We start from the raw sequence: 20,808 nt of genomic DNA, 5'->3' as shown, positions 1-20,808 counted from the left end.
ATGTGGACCAACAGTCGACGCTGCGGCGTCGATGCCACTGTCTGGAACGAGGGAACCTGGGTTCGGGCCGATCTGTCGACTCTCCGCCGCCTCCGCGTCGCTCTCGCCCAGACAAAAGAATGTGTCGGCTGAGTCGTGACGAAAAACAGGACAAATTCCCAAGGTCATCCTCCTCCTCTGCATCTGACCCATTTACTGAGTCCCACTGCGCGCACACGCACACACACACAGTCACCAATCATGCATGCATAAAGGCGCGCTGAACGATGGCGAGCGCTGTCCTCGCTGCAACCCTGTCTCAGCGCAGGCATCAGTCACACCTACACACAGATACGCTCAGATGCCCTGAAACAATGTGACATCCTGGACTTCAGCTGTGCGGCCACGCAGCAGCATCCTGCACGGGGTCCGGGGGCTTCGACATGCTAAACGTTACATGTTATTGTGTAAATAATGACTGTACAGTTCAGCTCAATCTGCGACCTCCTGCTGGTTTGCACGTTTGCGTCTTTGTCAGCTCGAATCGGACCTTCAGTATCAACAATCCACGGATATCAGGTGTGGGTCAGGTGACGCTGCTGCTGTCGGGGGGCGGGTTCAAGCCAGACTTGGTGTTTGCGTAGCTGCCTCTGTAACAACCAGTGACAAATGTGTGCTTGTGTGTATCCTGGAGGCCGGGCCGCCAATTGTGGGCCTTGGCACGTGAGCGAACACACAATACACACGCTTCCTCTGCCACTGTGGACATCCGCTACACACTGGATGATGTCATTTCCAACGCACGCACACAGAACGCGTCTGCTCGCTGCAGCAGCGAGGAGATATGGAGACAGACATAAAGGCAGCAAATTAAAATATGAATGAGCTGCGTAGACCAGAGATATTCAGCAAATCATCACAAGAAGTGTACTGTGTGATTATTTTTCAGGAATTGTTGTGATTTCTTTGGAAAAACACATCAGTCTCCTTGATTTCCTTTCAGGAGCATGAAAGGAAGAAGCAGGCGTCTTTATCTGGAAAATATGTTTCCATCAGCTTTTACGGCATCTTCTCTTTGCTGACACCTCAACGTTTCCACATCAGCCCAAAGGAAAGGGATTTTGAGAAATTCCTGCCGTTTCCACTGGGTTCTTTTTCAAAAAAAAAAAAAAGAGAAAAAAAGAAAGGCATACTTGAAATGTGCGTAAACAAAAGTGAGAGAATGGGAAGAAGGAGGAGGCAGAGAAAGAGGGACAGACAGAAAGCAAGCAGGGCGGTGGAGAACGGGAGGGTTGGAGCGATGCCAGGTCACAAGGCTTTATCCTTGAGCCAATCGGTCTGCAAACACTGGCTCAGCAGGATGTAGACACACACTCAGGCACAGCACAACACACCTGTGTGTGTGCGCGCGCGCGCGTGTGTGTGTGTGTGTGTGTGTGTGTGTGTGTGTGTGTGTGTGTGTGTGTGTGTGTGTGTGTGGGAAACAACCAGTCTGGCAAAAATACCTCAACAACTACAGCAAATTCAGCCACATATTCTTCTAATAGAGCAGATGGACGTTGATGTTTCTCCAAAATATCAATATAAAAATACGAATCCATCAAATATTCACATTTACAGTAAGAAGCTTGAAGAACTTCTTGAAATGATTAGTACATAAGCAGAGCTACAGTAATAGTTACAGCTTTGTGGTGGAAAAGCTCAGCATCTCACTGAGCTCATCGTGATCGATCTCGTCTGGATTTGGGTAACTTTTATTGCACCTTGCTGAGGATCGCGTACATTACACATACATGCGGTCGCTACAAGCGTCCCTCTAATGAGCGACCCGTTTCCAGGCCCGAAGCCGAGCCGAGCCGAGCCAGGCTCGACCCGTACGGGAGCAGCAGCGATGGCACTCGTCTCCTCCGCACGGCAGGGAAACATATCAGAAGCATCTTAAATGGGGGGGAAATAATCGATATATATGCAACACACGGAGCCGGACGGGACGATGCGCGGCAGCGGTGGACGCGTGGAGCGTGGAGAGATGAATGGCTGAATTCCCTCCTTCGCACGACGGGGCTGCGCGGCCAGCGGCGCCGCAGACGTTCGCTCCATAGAGGAGCACTCATCTCGAAAGATCAGGGCTATGGCTTTCACAGTATAAGCTCTCTCCATCACGAGTGCAGTTCATTTGTTCTGCTTTCCTGCCGCGGCAGCCTGACTGCTCACTTTCTTATCTAATCTCTGGCACCGTGGACTGAATGCCTTATTCACTTACTGAATTATTGCGTCCCGGGCGCACGCGCGCGTTTGACTCCAGCGATTTTAAATTATGAGGACAAGACAATAACTCTGTGTGTGTGTTTGGGAGCGTGATAAAGAAGGAAAATGAATGGGTGCAGTGATTAGAGCAGATCATATTGAGGAGAATATTGGCAGCGGTTTCCACGCTGTAAGAAGTGAGGGAGCACGTTTCTGTCGAGAGGCTTCTGTTTTCAGTACATTAACGCCTGTGTCTGATGAATGAAAGACGGCCGCGTTTCAACCTTCCACAGAAAAGCAACTACAAACACAGTCCTATGCAGTCCTATCCTAAGTGAGGGTGGCAGGAGTCCGTCCCAGCATGCGGGCCCTGCGTGTTCTGGTAGAGTTCTGCCAAGTGACCCGAGCTTCGAGAGTTCAGCTAAGAGTGAAATTGCAAGCAGCTGAGTGGAACCCATAAGAGTTGGATCAAGCCCAGCAAAGACGTTTTATTTGAGGTGCTCGGCGTCGTGGCCCTCGAGTCAGGCGTCCTCATCTCATCAACCACGGCCCGGCGGAACCAGGGCTGGCAAATCCTGGTCCTTCAGGATGAAGCTGAACTAAAGTCTGAACTTTTGGATTAGTTATCACATAATCAGCGTCTGCATTCGTCTTTCTCCACATCTGTCACTTCTCTGTTGTCTTTGTGTCATCTGTTGTGACTGCGAGGAAGCAGCTGTGATCCACAGACAGTTACGCAACCGCGTGCGCCTTTCTGTCGTAACTCAAACGGGTCGGAGAGTCGGGCAAAGAAAAGGTTGTGCACCCGACGAACCCACGACTGCGTCTCTCGGACTCACCTCGTTTATTGTGTCTGCTGGTGTTTTCCTCGTCTCGTCGCTGCACCACCACCCACCCCATCCCTCCGATCCCCCTCCGTCCCTACATGCAGAGTTACTGGGCTGTGAAATGTGAAAAACTGCAGCGTGCATGGCAATTCATTATCTTGTCAAAGTTCCCTGGGCCAGCCTCAAGCCACAGGCAGACAGCGAGGGAGACAAAGAGACAGAAAGGGAAACACAGTCCATTCAGTGGCCCATGCAGTAACAGGTTAGCAATGAGAACAGAGACAATGGACAGTGTGGAGGTGACAAATGGCACGGCTCAGATATGTGGACCGGGCCTGGCTTTCTGCCAGATGGACTTTTGTGCAAAATAGCACAAAAGCAAATGTTATGATTCATTCATTTGTTATATTGACAAGTTCGAGTGTGAGTTATGCTCTTATATGGAGATTTAAACAGACAGCGCCTCAGCTGATTTAATTTAGAAAAGTGTCTGTTAATAGTCGTGGGCCTTTTGTTCACCCAGCAGCCTGAACGCTGAATCCGCAGGAGGAGCTGCTGCTGCTGCAGCTTTAAGATCCACTGACAGAGAGCACTCCTGAGAAAGATGCACGGCTGCAGCCTAATGGAGACGCCGTGGATCGGTAACACAGCGCTGGTTGGTCTACAGCGCTGTAACAACACCACAGCAAATAAATCAATCAGCCTGAAAAGAGCTACAGACACTACAGAGCATGTACGAGACGAGAGACGAGAGGCGAGAGGCGAGACAAGAACCGGAGTCGGCAGCTATAAAGCACTCTTAGCCTTTTAAATGAGGCCGTTACCGGCCGACAGTGTCCATGTATCAGCCTGTAAAGGTGGATCCATACCCACAACAGCTACGTCTCTATCTTCTCCCCTCGCACTCGCTCAGAATGTGGCCCTGCTTTGAAATAAATGGATTAAGTCTAATTGGGAAGTCTGGGTTTTCCATTTCATCTTTGGACACACACACACACACACACACACACACACACACACACACACACACACACACACACACACACACACACACACACACACACACACACACACACACACACACACACACACACACACACACACACACACACACACACACACACACACACACACACAAATCCCCAAAGCCCATCACATCATCCCAAACCTGCAAAGACGTAGCAATTAAACACACAACATGGGCCCGTACTGTCAGAGGCAACGAGACTGATGGACAGGCGAAAGAGAGAGAGACGCACATTTGCACATTTTGCCATGATGCAATGCAAAAGAACAGATAAAGAAGAAAGAAACAAGAGCAGGAGTGTGATGCAGGGACAGACAGAGAAGATAAATGACACACGCAAATCTGGTTGTTTGTATGGACGTGTGTGTGTGTGTGTGTGTGTGTGTGTGTGTGTGTGTGTGTGTCTTCTCCGTCCGTCTGACAGCAAACGGCCAATTACTGTCGAAAGTGGCAGGATGAGTCCTGCCAGACCATAGCTTTCCATTAGTGCACGCCAGCCAAGCATGTGCATGTGTGTGTGTGTGTGTGTGTGTGTGTGTGTATGTGATGGAGTGAACGAGGGGATAGAGGGAGACAGAAGGAACAAGAGTGGAAAAATCGTGGGTGTGCCTGGTCTCAGTGTGTGTGTGTGTGTGTGTGTGTGTGTGTGTGTGTGTGTGTGTGTGTGTATGTGTGTGTCTGAACTGGTGCAGATGAATTTGAAAAATAAATAAATAAATCGCATTTCCTCCTCTTAGACCTCAGTCCATGATGATGCAGGTTAGCCTAGCTTAGCACAAACACTGGAAGCAGGGGGAAACCGTTAGCTTTCCAAGAATCGTGTGGGCTTAAAATCGCCCAGCTGTGGTTGCTGTTGTTCCAATGAGAGAACTGTTCAACTGGTCGTGGAATAATCAATTAACCCTGCATCTAATGCAGATCATCAGCAAACACTTGGCTAAAGGACAGACACGTTCTGCAGGCCTGAAGCAACCTGACATAATCTTCCATTTCTACACATCATGACTGGAAATGAGACGTATTTGCACACAGATGTGGGGATCTTACATTCCCACATATGTCACATAATGTTTTGACAGGGTTTGTCAATAAAGCAATGTTCAATTGGTGACAGACAGTAGGTTCTGGTCTGGGTTAGCCTATGCTAAGCTAGGCTAAGCACTGACAACAAATAGTGAGGATCCCAATAATCGATACTGGCATTGTCCACGTTGTTATAACTACTAGTAAAAACCGCCCGTACTCATTTATGGCTCTAGCAGCTGTGTATTAGGGCTGAAATGTCAAAAGTGGATAAAGGGAATAAAATAACTTTTCCTTGAGGTCTGCGTTTAGACAGCTTTTCCAGACAGTCAGTGGAAAATGAGACAACATTAGAAACTGAAACCTCAATTAGCAACAGGGTAACAATAACACAGAAAAATAGGTTACATAGGGATAAAATGATGTGGTGTTTAGACTAAAAATAGGACGAGGCAGTGTGAATTTGTGCCAGTAAGACAGTCAGAAAAGACAAAGTGAGTCTGGGCTTGATTCAGGCCAACGTGTCGTCCCATCTCTGATCCAAAGCACCGAGTAGAATTTAAAGTTGGTAAACACATGATTCAACAACCTAAAGTGAAAATGAACTGTTTGGAAAAGTGCAGCAAGACGAAAAAAGGTACCTGGGTGTTTTCCACTCACAGGCCACAAAAATTCTAATATGGTTGTGTCTGTGGTGTGTAGACAGAAAACCACAACTGTGTGTTCCCTATTATCAGTTTTACTGACGTTAACATCAAGGTTGTGAGGTGTCAGATAAAGATTGTGTAGCAGCCCGTGTTTTTTTCCAGGAGACATTAAAGTAGGTTCTATAGTAGTGATAATGCATAATTCAGCAGGATTATCTGCAAACAAATAGTGGCAGATGCGGATGTATTATTTAAGAATAAGTCACTAGCGATTAGGCACGTGTCCATCGTCCATGGCCTTTGTGTGTGTGTGCTCCAACCCAAACATGTCAGGCTGACAGACCGGTCTATCGATCAGATCAGTCACCAAAAACAGCACCACGCTCCAGGATTCAAATACTCAAATTCCCCATCATCAGCTCAGACGGAAAAACTAAATCACTCCACTTTCACCTTCAATCAGCCGCCGCTCTGCTCCACAACTGTCTGTTAGACACAATCTCAGCACCGAGTCCATTTCATGTGATATGACAGCCACAAAAACAGCCACAGCCTCGCGGAAAGTTGCCCCTTAAATCTTTCATTTCAACATTACAGTGAAATATGCATCAAGCACCTCAGAGGGTTTAAACCTGAATTAGATCAGAACGTTGTGGAAACAAATAAAGCACCTGCATTTTAAAGTCTAACCTGTTGTTAAAGGCACTTAAATTCAGAGAAGCGATGAATTTTATCGTTAACAAACCACCGTGGCGCTTTTAATGCTGCCTCATGTGAAGGGGAAATCCTCTTATGCCCCAAACGTCAGGGCAGAAGGAGCTGGCAACACTTTAAACACAACTACTCGCGTTTACGAGCTTTTCTTCAAACAGATCATTTAGATTTTAGTCCAAATTTAAATCATCATGGGAGATTTCAAAGGGCAACATGGTTTCACAGGCAGGTTTAAGGGACTTCATTAAACCTTAAGCGTGTTTAGGATAAACCTACGGGTCGATCCAGTCTATTAGGACGAGTGTGAGTAACTCCAGTACATTTTGCAGGATTTTGACGCATTTTCCAAAATGTTTTTTGTCCACCGCTTCTCTTAGTGCGTAGTGCTGTGTCTGTATCCTCCCCCTGTTCCTCCCCCTCCTCCCTCCACGCGCGCGCGCGTGTGTTTTCGCCTGTCAGCGGACCTCGCCGTGTTCCATGTGAGCGAAAAAAACGACGCATCTACGCTGCCGCCGCCGCTCCGGAGCGCGCTGGCGCTGCCGAACCGCACCAGCACCCGCTGGAACCACCAGGCAGCGCGAACGGCACGTTCACGTCCAGTTTGTAAACCCGAACCCCAAGAGCAGAAAACGCGTGAATTCTGACCTGCTGCCAGTTTTCCTCCAGGGAAGGCATCGCGGAGAAATAGCCAGTGTCATGAACGAGTTGGAGTTCCTGGAAAATACTGTAATTCGCCAACACATCCATGGTTGATGCAAAAGGGAAAAGTCAGTAAACAAGTCCGGAATCCAAACGATAAAAAACGCACTTCTGGTTTCTTCTACTTCAGACTTGTTTAATTTAAAAACAAATTCTGGGGGACGAAAACCCTCGGCGGGTGCGAGTGAACGCACCTGAAAGCACTTTATTGTAAAAAGAAAAAAAACTAACAGGAAAGAAAGAGTTGCTTGTTTTATCGCTGTCAATGCAATCCCTGCTCCTCTCCGCTCGCTCTGTCACGCCTCTCTCCTCGGTCCGAGCTCGGGGGTGCCAGATCTATTTCCGCATTGCCAGTTTGCCGATAGGGTCTCTCCGCGCGAGCTGCCAGGTTGCCAGGTTTGCTCCTCTAGTAGCAGACTGGACCCCGCTGCAATCCAGGCGACCGGCGCGAGAGGAGGGAGGTAGGGGAGGAGCCACCTGTCAGTCAATTTCATGCGTGACCTAATAAGGTAAATGGGGTTGATGATGTCACTGGCGTCCAGTAAAGGAGGCGTTGAGATTGAGAGGGTGGGCGGGGCTCTCTGGGACGCAGAGGCGCTCATTGGCTGCGAGCTGCTGTCAGTCCTGCCTTACACGGCAGCGAGGGGGTGAGTTATTTTTAGAGTCCTATATAAACGGCGGCAGCATTCCTGCCTCAGTCATTACGGGCTGCGCAGGCAGAGAGGAGGGAAACCACGAGCGCCGCTGATGTGAGGAGTCAGCGACAAACAGCTGTAAACAGGCGCGAGGCGCGAGGAGCGCAGCGCGGGGCTCTCCGAGCTGCCGCGGCTCCACCGCAGGGACTCCACGTGGGAAGAGCTGGGCTCGAACCTCCCACCTGCTGGCTTCACAACAGCTTGTCCCCAGACTGAAGCTGCTGGAGGATAAACGCAGCCACGGTCGCCGCTTTATGAACGAACCTCCTCCCCGCGATGCGTCTAAAAACTGCACCGTGGAGTCATTGGGTCAATAATGAAGTAAAGCGGGAATTGATACAATAGAAATAGTTCAGTTTAGGAATACATATATAAACATGCATGGCTCCATCGTTTAAAGCCTCCAGGCTGAGGCCCCATTCAGTTTTGCCGTCACACGTGTGTTCATTTATACAAACAGACTCACCTCTGTAACAAACAGAGTGAAATAATAAAGTTTAGCAGCAACATGGTTAATTAATGGACAAACATCTGCATTAAGTCAGTCATTCAGTCCTAAGCTGCCAGTGGTACAACGTGCTTTCACTCCTCTGTTTTATAGAATCTAAAGCATCTCAGGATCAAATTATTATTTGATTTCCCCTTTACGGCTGTGCTTTATTCTAACACACTCCGGCCTGAATCCAATCCATAACGCGCGCGTCCCTTCCTCTGACACCATTAGCGTGACTGGCATTAACCGCAGCACGTCCGACTCCTCCTGCAAATTACGTTAATGGCTTTAATGAGGGTGCAACAATTAAAGGTCACGATTTAAAACGCAGATGCGATGTTTAATTGTGATAAAACCTGAGAGTGATGCGTCGTGGCACGTCGTCTCAGCGTCAAACAAAGTGGAAGGCGCTGATTGTTTGAGGTTTTTCTACCCGGGTGCGAGTCTCCGGGCTCTTATGTAACAGCCAATACTGAGGATTTACATGTTACTCAGTTAACACTAGCTTTTTGTGCGCGCCTGCTTCTTGTTACTGTCGGCCCGAGCGTCCTCGGCCCGCGTCCGTCCCCCGGGACGCCGCCGGTCTCCGAGGACCTCAGGGGCCAGATGGCTTCTAGATCGGCTGTTTCAGGACATTTTCCCCATTGATTTTTACAGCTCAGTCTGTCACTGGAGGAGCACAGGAAGGAAGAGGGGGAGGAGGAAGGAGCTGGAGTCAGGGAGGGGAGGGAGAGAGAGAGAAAGTGAAGTAGTTGTACTGTCTGAGCGACTATTTCTCCTCTAACAGCTGATACTACTACAGTACTAGTACTACTTAGCAGTATTTCCTATGACTACTGCACCATCCACAGTAGCACACGTCCTGCTGGAGTACAGAACTCCCACTGTAGCATTACAACTATTACAGTACAATCCAACTCTTGGGCTCAACTTTGCCCTTTCGCCTTTGTTTCCTCCGTTGTTTCTAATAAAGTGGAGCGAAATTATTTAAAAACAGACAAAGAGGATTAAGAGAAAGGCGCGAGGAAGGAGCGGCGCAGAGAGAAGGAATTTCATGGTAAAACGGATCTCTGGTGTAATTCCATATTTTCAGTTCCTGGCTGAAGCCACTGAACACCATAAGAGGAGAAAACACAAAGGCTGCGTGTGTGTGTGTGTGTGTGTGTGTGTGGGGGGCTTCTCTACCGCAAAACCTTTTTAAAAATCTGGGCATCGCTGCCCAGCACTGCACACACTCACTTCTAATCGTATTATTGTGCTGTGTTCTTTTGGCTCGAGACGAATCGGAGGGAGAGGACGAGCAGACGTGGTTGGAGGAGAGGGGGAAAGACTGCGTCTCCGTAATCTAATCACAGCTGGAAGTTCAGGATGTAAAAACCGAAATTAGGATGAAATTTCGAGTTATTACTAGTCGGGATTCAATTGAGTGAATTTTAAAATGAACACACGGAGGAAATAAAACCAGCTTAGTGGCAGTAAAATGAATTTGTACACATTAGGATGACACGAAGGCATGAAGCTAGTGAACAATCAAGGGGAGACGATGGGCCGCGTGAATAACCCGGCGCTCATAAACTCCGCTGCTGATTGCGGTTTTGCATGCGCCATTTGTCTCCACGCGCAATCAGGCGCGCGCTTCAGAGGCTCCTGCGGCGGCACCGCGCCACATCCGCGTCTGAGCCGCGTCTGCCGCACTCCCGCTCCCCGCAGCCCGACGACGGGCCCCGCCGCAGCTCGGATCGTTTCCACCTCCATGCAGCGAAAAGCAACGAGAGCTGCGGCGCGACGGGGTCTTTGGATCCCGCGGCCTGGGAGATCAGAGCGCTGCGTGCGCCCACGATGAAAGGCGCCGCTCCGTCCTCCGAGTCGGGCGGAAACCGCCGCACATCGCGACGCAGCAGACGTTATACGACAGGAGACAACCCACTCATTAGCATCGTCTCCATTAGCGTCCACTGATTTTTAGTCAATCAAGGAGGAGCGCGTAATAAATGACTGAGGACATGATTGGACCGGTTGCTAGGCAACCTCTGAAATCCTATGAGGGCAAAAAAACAACATGTTTGCTCCATTATATTTTGGTTGAACTGACAGACAGACACATAAGGCTGATAACAGCTGATGATGAGACGTGGGCATCAGGAACCTTTAGGTCCAAACACCAGATCCACTTCATGTACAGTTGTACTTGATGCTGCGCCGCACGTCGGGAGCTCAGACGGCGGCGACAACTGCGATTGGGCGTAAACAGGCAGCGTTTATTCAGACAGCAGGCTTGACGTGAGATGCCAAACACTGGGAACAGGCGTCGGGTCAGGACCCTTTTGGTCTGAATACAGTACCTAACCAAGCGTCACTGACTACGACTGGATTAACCGAGGAACGAGTCAGACTCTCCAATATGAACCTCATTATTCACCAAGTGACAACAGTGATTTGGCTCAACGGCATCAGGTCAGCGTTGGTGATCTGTCACACTCCAGTGTGTGCAGCTCGGTGTTGGTGACTGATCCAACGCCGCGGTGCTCGGACCCACGCAGCCTCTGCCTCTGCAGGCGCACCGCACTGTTTGCATAGAAACGCGCCCAACGAGGAACATTAGACCCGAGTTGGGGTCGTGAGCGCCGGAGCGGCCCGTCCGAGCGGGACCCGGGCCTCCACGGCACCACCTCTACGCTTCCTGGACAGCGTGGGCCCATGCTGTGCCCCCCCCCCCCCCCCACCCCCGCCCCCCGCGGAGGCCGGGCTCCGGCCGTGTTCTGCTCGGAGAGTCACAGCTGGATCACTGAACCGGACATCAGGATGCAGCAGAACACGCCTGTCTGCTGGAGGTGAGGCCACGGGCTGTGAACCGTGAGCGACACGGTGAAGCGCCGCGGAGTAGCCACGCTGGAGCGGAACCGCACGCGCTTCTGTTTGTGTTGAGGCCGGGCGGAATTTGAAAACGGGCAAAATCACGTGAGCAGTTTGTCTTTGGGGCGTCCATCGATTCCGTCTGCGGTGAAAAACGGCCACACATCAGAACCGCTCGTATTAAACATGCATTACCACATTCAGCACGTACTGTACAACCCGGCGCTAATACCTGCCTTCCTGTTTCCTAGTTGATATTTCCTGTCTCCCCCTCCTCCTCCGCGTGTCTGTGATATTTTTAATAATGGAAAGGAAGAAGCAATATATCCTCGAGCCGAGGGAGCGATACAGGGTTAAGAATATTCTGCGGCTAATTGTGCTTTCTGGTTTTTAATAAAGAAAAACCACATGCCTACAGGCCGCGCGTGTGTGTGTGTGTGTGTGTGTGTGTGTGTGTGTGTGTGTGTGTGTGTGTGTGTGTGTGTGTGTGTGTGTGTGTGTTCCACAAACCATAACTAAATATGAGCGTGTGTGAGCAGCTCACTCGGTTCCAGTCACTTGTGAAAGGTTGTTTGTTAATCAACACGAGGCAGAAACATTTGAACGATCTGAATCATTGATTCGCCCATTGATCATTTTATTGATTCATTTATTGATTAATAGTTACTATATCACTGTTTAAATGCAGCAATGATCACAGCAAACGGAGTGTTGTCACCGTCACCCCTCCCTCTGCCATCGACGGCTACTGGGCCGTGTGTCCCCTCACCCACGATACTGTCCATTGGGCCCCGGCAGCTCTAGTGAGATTCTATAAAACCTTTTACTATTACTTGGGCCTGATCTGTGCTCAGAACCTTTATTATACTGTAGGATATTTTCATTTGTGTTCATAAAAAAATAAACACACAAAATTACTTCTTAGAAACCTGTTTGTAGCCACTATACAGAACATTAATACTTTATTGCCCTAAAACATAGACAAACGTCTGCACCGTTCAGATCTTAAAATCATTTTGTAATTTAAAAATCTGATCTGACTGAAAAATAAATCTTTTAAGTATCAGATTTGCAGTCTGACAATCATCAATGCAGACTATGAGACGATGAGACTCATAGTCTGCATTGATATAATCATATATAAAACCTTGTTAGCAGCTGTTTGGTGGTAAACCTTCAGCTGATCTGCAGACCAGTAATACTTGTTTTTACAGGTCCATGTTCACAAATGTTTCCATGAAGGACCTGCACAGGTGATAAAGTTGACGCTGCCACATGACAAAGCTACATTTAAAAGAAGAATTGGAGTGTCAATCAATAGAAAGTCACTAGAAAATTAGAAATATAAAGTTGAATATGTGATGTTTCAGTGCTGCTGTACCTTCTATTGTGCCGTGATTCTTTCATTCTTACTGCAGCCACGAGTCACTGAAGACATCAAACTTCACGCCGGTCTTTGTGCGGACTGAAGTTAATCTACAGAGGATCCCGAGAAACAATAAGGGACAAAGTGTGTAAAGGAAAAGCCATGAAACAGAATGGTGAGTGGATATTGGATGGCTGCATCGCCTGTGGAGACATTAGAGCCTTTATGAAGCCATAAAACAAAAGGCTGCTGCCTTTCCCTTCGCTCAGTCATCACAATGACCTTTGTTTGATGGCCGGCCCTCGTCAGTGGCTCTTTAAAGCCCAGGTAATGGATGTTTAAGCATAGCAGACGTATACACTGCACATTATGATATCACACTGAGCAGTAATCTGGTTTCATGATTGACACATCCAAATAAATCTCCTCATTTGGATGTGGCGTGACAGGAATTAATTGCCAGGCAATTGTGTCTGACATTAATTTAAAGAAGATTATACAATGTATTAGCCTGGCACTCATTAAACACGCTTATGTACGCAAGCGTTTGTGTATTGAAATTGCCCAGGCGGAAAATTCAGTCCAATTTGCCAAGGCTGGCTCCCGTTAGCGCACCTCCTCGTGTCCTCGCCTCCTCGCCTCCTCGCCTCCTCGCTTCCTCGTCTCCTTGTGTCCTCGCCTCCTCGTGTCCTCGTGTCCTCGCCTCCTCGTCTCCTCGTGTCCTCGCCTCCTCGCCTCCTCGTCTCCTCCCCTGTCACGTCCTCTGCTGCCTCTCTCCTCACGGGCGTCTCTGCTTCGCTTCCCTGCAGTTTTCAGCCTCTCAGTGATGAAAGTGTGGTGAAAGCGCGGGGTCAGAATCCAGTGTAAACGGCCGCATGTAGCTGCAGTTCACTTCTATAGACAGTAAAAGCCAAAACTGCAATTATTACCATTATGCTAGGATGATGCTAAAGCGAACATCAAAGAACCAACCAGTAACAGACGGGCTCGTTGTGTTTACTTGTACCGCATGGGTTTCTATCAGGGTCTGCTTTTGTAATTGCAGACCGTGGGTGTGATTTGAATCTACGCTCCGCGTCCTCAGGTCTCTTGTTCCAGAGAATAAAGGCGTGTGGGATGACGGCGGTGACGCGGCGCCGAGGCTGCAAACCCAACTACAGAGCTGCTGTTTTTCCAAACTACTGACAAACAAACGCAGGTCTAATTGGAGGCTGTGCTCACACAGAGCGAGGACTGCTGCATCACTGAATAGATTAGCTGTTTGCAGACTGTTGCTATGGCGGAGCTCTGCTGGGACGTGTGCTGTGTGTGAGCCGCCTATTATGGAACCCGCCGCTTGTTGTTTCCCCGAGTACCCGTCTCGTCGGTGTGTGGGGCTTCTGTATTTTGGTGCATTTCTGTGTGGTTTTGCATGGATCCGTGAGTTTGTCGGTCTGTCAGTGTGTTTGTGTGTGTGTGTCCCTGGTGAGCTGCTAGTAAAGCATGGCGTGTTGCTCTAACAGGCTTGTCCTCCATTAGTGGCTCAGCACTGGGCTTAGAAATGGGATGGAGGGGAAGGAGACGGACACACACACACACACACACACACACACACACACACACACACACACACACACACACACACACACACACACAGCCACACACACACACACACACACGTCTCCTAAGTTCTACTTGGACAGAGCTGAATAAATGACTAAGGCAGCTGGCGTGGAGCTCGTCTGTGTCTATATCTGCTGAATGATTTTAACTTTAAGTTGCACTAAGCACATTCGTTGCTCTCTATCCATCATCTGAATTTAATGAGGTCAGTTCATGGCAGGTGACAGACAACAAAGACTAATCAATTGTGCCATCCCTCATTCACAGGGGACACCAAATGTCATTACGTGTCACCACGCAAAGAGAGACTGTCAATATACTTAGGGAAATGCAGCGGTGGCAGAAAGCTCAGATCTATTCTCAGCCCGGCTGGATGTGATGCTCTCTGAAGCCTTGGGCTGGAGGTGGGTGAAACATCAGTAATTGGAGTATAAACGTATGTGTAGGATTGTTTTGTATTTCATGGTTCAAACGTCTGGTGGCTACATGTCCACAGAAACTAATGTGATTACACTGAAAGGAGCAAAACAACTGTTCTTAGATCCTATTTGAATGTTTGACCTTTGACCTTCCTGTTCTTTATGCTAAGCCGGGCTCAGCGCATCCCGACCCTGCATACAGATAAGTGTGGTGTCGGTATCAGTGCCTCTGACGGCGTTGGCCTCCAGCCCGAGGAGCGCTCGGCAGTGGAGAACCCGCGTGTCAGACGCACAAGGGCAGTTCATCGCCGCACGTTTTAGCCGAGACGTCTCCCGCTGAGCGTGTGAACGCGCCTGAGACTGAGGTGTTACTGGCTGGGTTTAATTTAGACAGCAGAGGTGTGGGCGCTATTCGCAGTCAGGCTGCAGGAAGAAGCGGCGAAGAAGCAGCTCGTCACTCGGGCCTGAATAACGTGTACACGCTGGATGTGTTTGGTCCATTCCAGTTCTACTTAATAAATAAAAACTCAAAAGTCAATGTATTGTTTCTCCTTAGGACATTTAGAAAAGTATTTTGTGGAGGAAGAAACCAGAGCGAGGAGGAGGAGAATTTGACCCTTTTCTCCTCTAAGCATGGCTCTGCTCCCCCCGTCTGCCCCCCCGACTCACACACTCCCCAAAGGTTAATGTGATGCTAATGTGGCCTATATTTAGAGGGTGATCATTATTTTTCAGACCTTTGCTTGTGCGTCAAACCCGTGTGCAGGGGCTAAACTGGCACATATTCTTCCCCTCACAAACGTTGTGGAGAATTATCTGGAAAAACACGCCGCACAAACGTGGGCTTTTTAGGGATCCTGTAGTGGACTTACTGGGAGTGTGTGTCCCCAGTAACTCCACCACTGGTTACTGGACTTGTCAGATACAGGTGTTTGAGCTGCGTGGTTGATGCCGTCATGCTAACATCAAGCTAATGCAATGCAACCAATCCACACGATCAGATTGATGCGGCTAATTATGAGAATTAGGCAGCTAAATAAAGTCGATTAGTGTTTGTGCAAATTCTAATGTGACACTACGGGAAAACAAACGAATGAAGCCACGTAATTTGTTTTCATTTCACTTAATTAAATTGTAGGAAGGAGGTCAGTGTGCGACTGGAGCTGGATGCTGTTCTGCCTGTTATGAGTGTAAGTATGTGAGTTTGTGTTGGGGTTGTAAAACAGCTGTTTTAATCAAATCAGTGCGTTTATGTTGGGACGGATGATTAATTCCAACAAAAGAGAGCGGGTGTTATTGTCTCAGTATCGCTGTTCCATCCTCACTGTACAATGAAGGCTGTAGGTGAAGAAGCCCAACATTCACATTCACTTCCTGGAGTTTTGTTCTTTCACGGGCGTTTTCATTGTGCAGATTCTTTTCATCTGCTTTATTTGACACTTTTTTTTTAATCCAATTACAGTCCAGTCTGGCGTCCAGAACATCAGGGTTAAAGCCTTTGAAGTCATCAGGCCAAGACGGCCTTTGAATGTAATGTGTAGTCTTGGCTTTGTAAAAAAGAAGCAGCTGTGCTTCGTTCTGTACCCCTGGAAAGTCACACTTTTATATTTATACATATTTTTAATATATTTTTGTTCTTTTGACTTCCTCCTGTGTTTGTTTTGCAGAGAGAAGGTAACCTCGCCTCAGGATTCTCATTTCTCTTATTATATTGCATATTAGCTATAGGTGGCTCACACCTCCCCAGGAAAGTCTGAGGCAGGACCCTGATAGTCCAACATGTGATTCTGGAGCAGCTGTGAGGCTTCCACCCTGGTTGTGGAGGCTCAACCAGCTCTGAACTGAACCTTTAGCAGGGGTTTGGTAAATGTGTAGAAAGCGTTCACTAACGGACAAGATGCCAAATAAATCCCAAATTTCCTTAGTTCCGTTTTAAATGACAAATCTAAAAACAGCAGTCTCCTGTATCTGGAAGAGTTAGTGGTGGATAAAACTGCGCCTTATTAAACCATGTGACAGCCACAGATCCTGGTGGAATATGTTTTTAAAAACTCCAAAATAATTAGCATTCTGCCACCGTCTGCGGCATCAGACACGTTACCTGCATGGAGCGCGTTCATTTTCCCGCTCGCTGCATAAAGCTGCTGCTCCTCAGCGCTCTGACACGGATGATTTGTGCTTCCATCCCCCATCACTTTATAAATATTTTTTTTACCAACCTTAATACTTCATTGCTTGTATGAAAGGAAGCCTTTTCACTGTGTCATATCCTGGGAGGTATTGATTTATCCTGGCTCTAATTGCTTTGCAACTGCCAAGTGCTTCGGTGCCTGAGTTTTGCACTGGAAGATGAAAGGAACGTGCCCCTTGATTTGGGTTTTCTGCCCCAAGGCTGCGAACGCGTTGACATTTTACCCTCACTTAACCAGACTTTAAATAATATTATATTTCTTAAATGTAGTTTACTTTCACTGTTTTGTCAGTGGGCGCAGATCTTTAAGCCTTTAAAACATGTTTCTATTCATAATTTGTGCTTATTATATCAAATATTTGATCATTTGTATAGTTTATTCAATTATCATCAAACATGAATGATCACATAAACTGCACACATGTAACTTTGAACATTTTTTTCTTGGATGAATTTCTGCAATTAATCCTTCCTCTACCATGTGCAGAAACAGCGTTTAATAAAACCACAGACTTAATGTAAAGGTTGTTTTATGTAAAATACGTAACTGTTTCACGACTGATAGTCACAATCTGAAGTCAGTGCCTCCCTTTAGCAGATCTTCATGCAAATCTGAATGCTTTCTAATTAACTCATCTTAACAGTTTCTCATTGCATCCTCCTCTGCCTAATATTATAATCTCTGTTTTGTGTGTATCTAATTGAATTGCTTTGATGTGATTATGTATTTTTCAGATGGGAGAGAGGGAAGAGAACCAGCAGTTATTACTGCAGTGTTTTATTGTGGGAGAGGGCACTAATTGCTAACTAAGAGCCAGTTAGTGTTGAACACTAATTGTGAAGAACAGCGGAGCTAACGGGGGAATAGAAAACTAGGTTAAATCACGGCATAATCTGACACGAGATGAATATGAGTTAGAGAAGCAGAGAGTGGTTGAGATAAGGAGAGCGTGCGGAGCTTCTGTATAAGCTCAAGCAGCGCTGAGGTCATTGTCCTGTTAGAAAACAAGTAAGTGAACCATAAGCAATGACACCAGTGTCAGCAGCACAGCAGCCCCACACCATCACACCTCCTCCTCCGTGTTTACTGTATCCTCAGACTCTGAACTCTCACCAACCTTCAAAGAGCATGTGTCATTGTAAATTAGGCCTTGAAGTTACTGTCACGTCAAAGTGACTCACACGATGCACTGACTCATGCGAATCCTCTATTGGTTTGCCTTTTCAGGCACATCTATAAATGTCAAGTCCAGTATATCAGAGTTTTCAGAAAATCTGAATGTGAATTTCCATAATTTCCTGTAACAATTACAGTTTGTCGTGTCACGGCTACAGGTTGCCATTAGTCATATTGATTGTTGGTCAGGATGGTCGGGCTGATACATGAGATGAGAGACAGCGAGGCCCGTTGGTATGCTCTGCACCGGCTCTGTGGATGTTGACAGACAGGAACTGTTGTTGTGACTGTCATGAATGATGGACACTGACCTTGACTGATGGGAGTTTCCCTCTATGCTTGCATGCTAACGCAAATGAAGTGAAATCAATGCGGAGTTCGGTGAGCAGTTGGTGCTGGGGAAGGTGACGGTGACTGGATGGAACCAGCAAAGTGACCCCCACGACCGCTACGACACAGCCCGCGCTAGCTGATGTGACACACAAACAAAACTATCCGATGTAGGATTTCTAAAACTGTACAAAACAAACCGTCCCTAAAAAATGCATCATGCTCCAGAACCGCTCGTCCTTGGAGGCAGGTGCTGGAACGAATCCTTGGACTCACTGAGCAACACATACAGTAGGCAGACTAGCATTCACACTCACAGCAGGCAGTCACTAACCTGATTCAAAGTCTGTGGGCTGGAGAGGACAAATACACCTGACTGACCCCAGGACCACAGGATCCCAGGATTCCTGGATCCCAGCATCCTAGGACCACAGGATCCCCGGATTCCAGGACCACAGGATTCCTGGATCCCAGGATTCTAGGACCACATGATCCCCGGATTCCAGGACCACAGGATTCCTGGATCCCAGGATTCTAGGACCACATGATCCCCGGATCCCAGGATTCCTGGATCCCAGGATTCTAGGACCACAGGATCCCCGGATTCCAGGACCCTGGGTCCTTCTCACTGTGAGGCGTCAAAGCTCTGAGCCTGTGTGCCGCCCAATTTGATGACATCCATTTGCAATTACAGAAGCAACATTTTTACAACGCATAGTTAAAACACTGACTTAGAGCGATGTGTGACACTTTAGGTGAATGTCAGCAGTCAGCTCTGTGATTAGGCAGGTAGTGAACAAAGGAGCTTTATTGCTATCTAGAGCACATTGGTGACATCAATCTATGTTACACGTTCCCTCTGCTTAGTGCTCTGCAGCCCAGCCTGCAGTAAACACTGTCAATATCACTCAATATCTCCAGAGGGCCCAAGGAATGAGCTGACACTGATGCTGAATTCTCTATAAAGTGAAGACTTCAGGAGCTCGAGGTCCAGTCCTCTGACCTCCAGCCCTGTTTAAGACAAACTGCATCCTCTGCAGAAGGATGAGCCTGAAATGGGAAACAGCTGCAGACACGTATTAGAAAACTCCTCATTACCGTCTGTCTCTTTGTCTCCCGCTCCCTGCAGCTTTATTTCCATACAAGTTTTCTTTAGCGGGGGAAAAAAGGGGCTTCCCAGAGTTTCTGTCCCTTGGGCTTCTAGCTGCAATGCTAATTTGGTGTTGACATGCTAGCTCAGGAATGCAGGCTCTGCAGCAGTTCAGGAACAGCTCGAAAGCTCAGGGACTTTAGGCTGTTTGTCTTGTTCATCTTTGTTTTCCCATGAATACATTGACAGAGGTCCTCATTTCGAAAAAGACACCTTCACCCCACCTGACTTCTCCGAGATGAGAATTCAGGACTCAGAGGACGGTGCCTTGGCCTCTGCGAACTGGCAGAGCAGAGGTGTTTTTCTGGGTTGAGGAAATATAATTAGCATTGATATTAGCAGCTGCCACCTCGCAGCCTCTGAACTGTAAAGACTGCCAGAGTTCAAAGACTCTACCTCCATAAACAGATCCTGGGGAACGGGGGTGGTGGCAGGATTGGAGGGAATATTTTACAGAAATTATGTGAAGGCGAAAAAGAGCAAAGTTGCAAAACTAAAAAAGAAATCCCAGCAGAAGCACAAGGGACTGGATGTGCCTCACATCCTCTTTCTCAATAGCAGCCATTTAAATCAGTGCTTGAAAATGACTGAATACAGGCCTAAATATAAAAGATGTGAACTGAAGTAACACTTTTAGATTTTGTATTAAAAAAGCATATTTGTATATTGATATAAATGTTTAGTTGCTTTACTGGATCCACAAACTAACGTTGATTTCCTGCTCTTCATCTGTTTATGCAAACACACTTAGAGCAATGGCTGCGTCGCCAATGTCTCATACGTGATGTGTTGTATGAAGCCACAGCAGCTGCGAGAAGAGGGTGAGATCAACAAATCTGATTTAAAAGGATTATAGAGCGTCCAGTGGAGAACAGAGCAGCCTCCCGCTGCACACGCACACATACAAACGTCAAGTATCCCAATGATCCCTCTCAAGAGCACGTCGTCCACGCGACTCATATGAGAGCGGAGGACGCGAAGAGATCCCTGAAACCAAAGAGACCCGAAACGAGCTCATGCAGCTGGATGTGGAGGCTCTGCAGCTCCTCTCCACCGTGGACCCCTGTGACGATCATCAGCGTCGCCGCGGCAGGAACCTCCAAGCGATCTGCTCGTCCGACCGCGGCTCAGGCGAGGTTTTCATTTTAGAGCATTGAAGAAAGAAAGGCCTTGTCTCGCGCCTCGTCTTTTGTGTCACCTCTGTGCCACAGCCCCACTTTCATGTGGTGCTCATTCACCAGCGACACAATAGCTGCTTTGGAGAAAAAGAAGCACGCACACAGCAGCTTTTAACCTGATTGTGCTGAGTGGGACAGCGTGTTATTATAGAAGTTCAATTAGTGGCGAAACACAGCTGCAGCGCGTGATG

At 47.8% G+C, this 20,808-nt stretch overlaps 1 protein-coding gene and 1 long non-coding RNA gene across 2 annotated transcripts in view; one reads left to right on the top strand and one right to left on the bottom strand.

The window, feature by feature from the left end:
• LOC114847541 (Krueppel-like factor 7) overlaps positions 1-7,619 on the bottom strand; it is a 29,208-nt gene extending 21,589 nt beyond the window's left edge. The window contains exon 1 of the mRNA XM_029137396.3: positions 7,110-7,619. Within this exon, the coding sequence (XP_028993229.1) occupies positions 7,110-7,211 (102 nt within the window). The 5' untranslated portion in view covers positions 7,212-7,619. The remainder of the gene's footprint in view (positions 1-7,109) is intronic.
• Positions 7,620-9,993: 2,374 nt separating this feature from the next.
• Positions 9,994-17,231, top strand: LOC114847849 (uncharacterized). The gene is made up of 6 exons (XR_003784283.3): positions 9,994-11,182; positions 12,623-12,745; positions 14,440-14,576; positions 15,730-15,781; positions 16,054-16,121; positions 16,259-17,231. It is a non-coding gene; the product is annotated as an uncharacterized LOC114847849 (long non-coding RNA).
• The last annotated feature ends 3,577 nt before the right edge of the window (positions 17,232-20,808 follow it).

This window comes from Betta splendens, chromosome 21 (genome assembly GCF_900634795.4).
Source record: "Betta splendens chromosome 21, fBetSpl5.4, whole genome shotgun sequence".
Classification (NCBI taxonomy): Eukaryota; Metazoa; Chordata; class Actinopteri; order Anabantiformes; family Osphronemidae; genus Betta; species Betta splendens.
The sequence above is the reverse complement of the archived record's forward strand: the minus strand, read 5'-3'. Positions and strand labels throughout refer to the sequence as shown.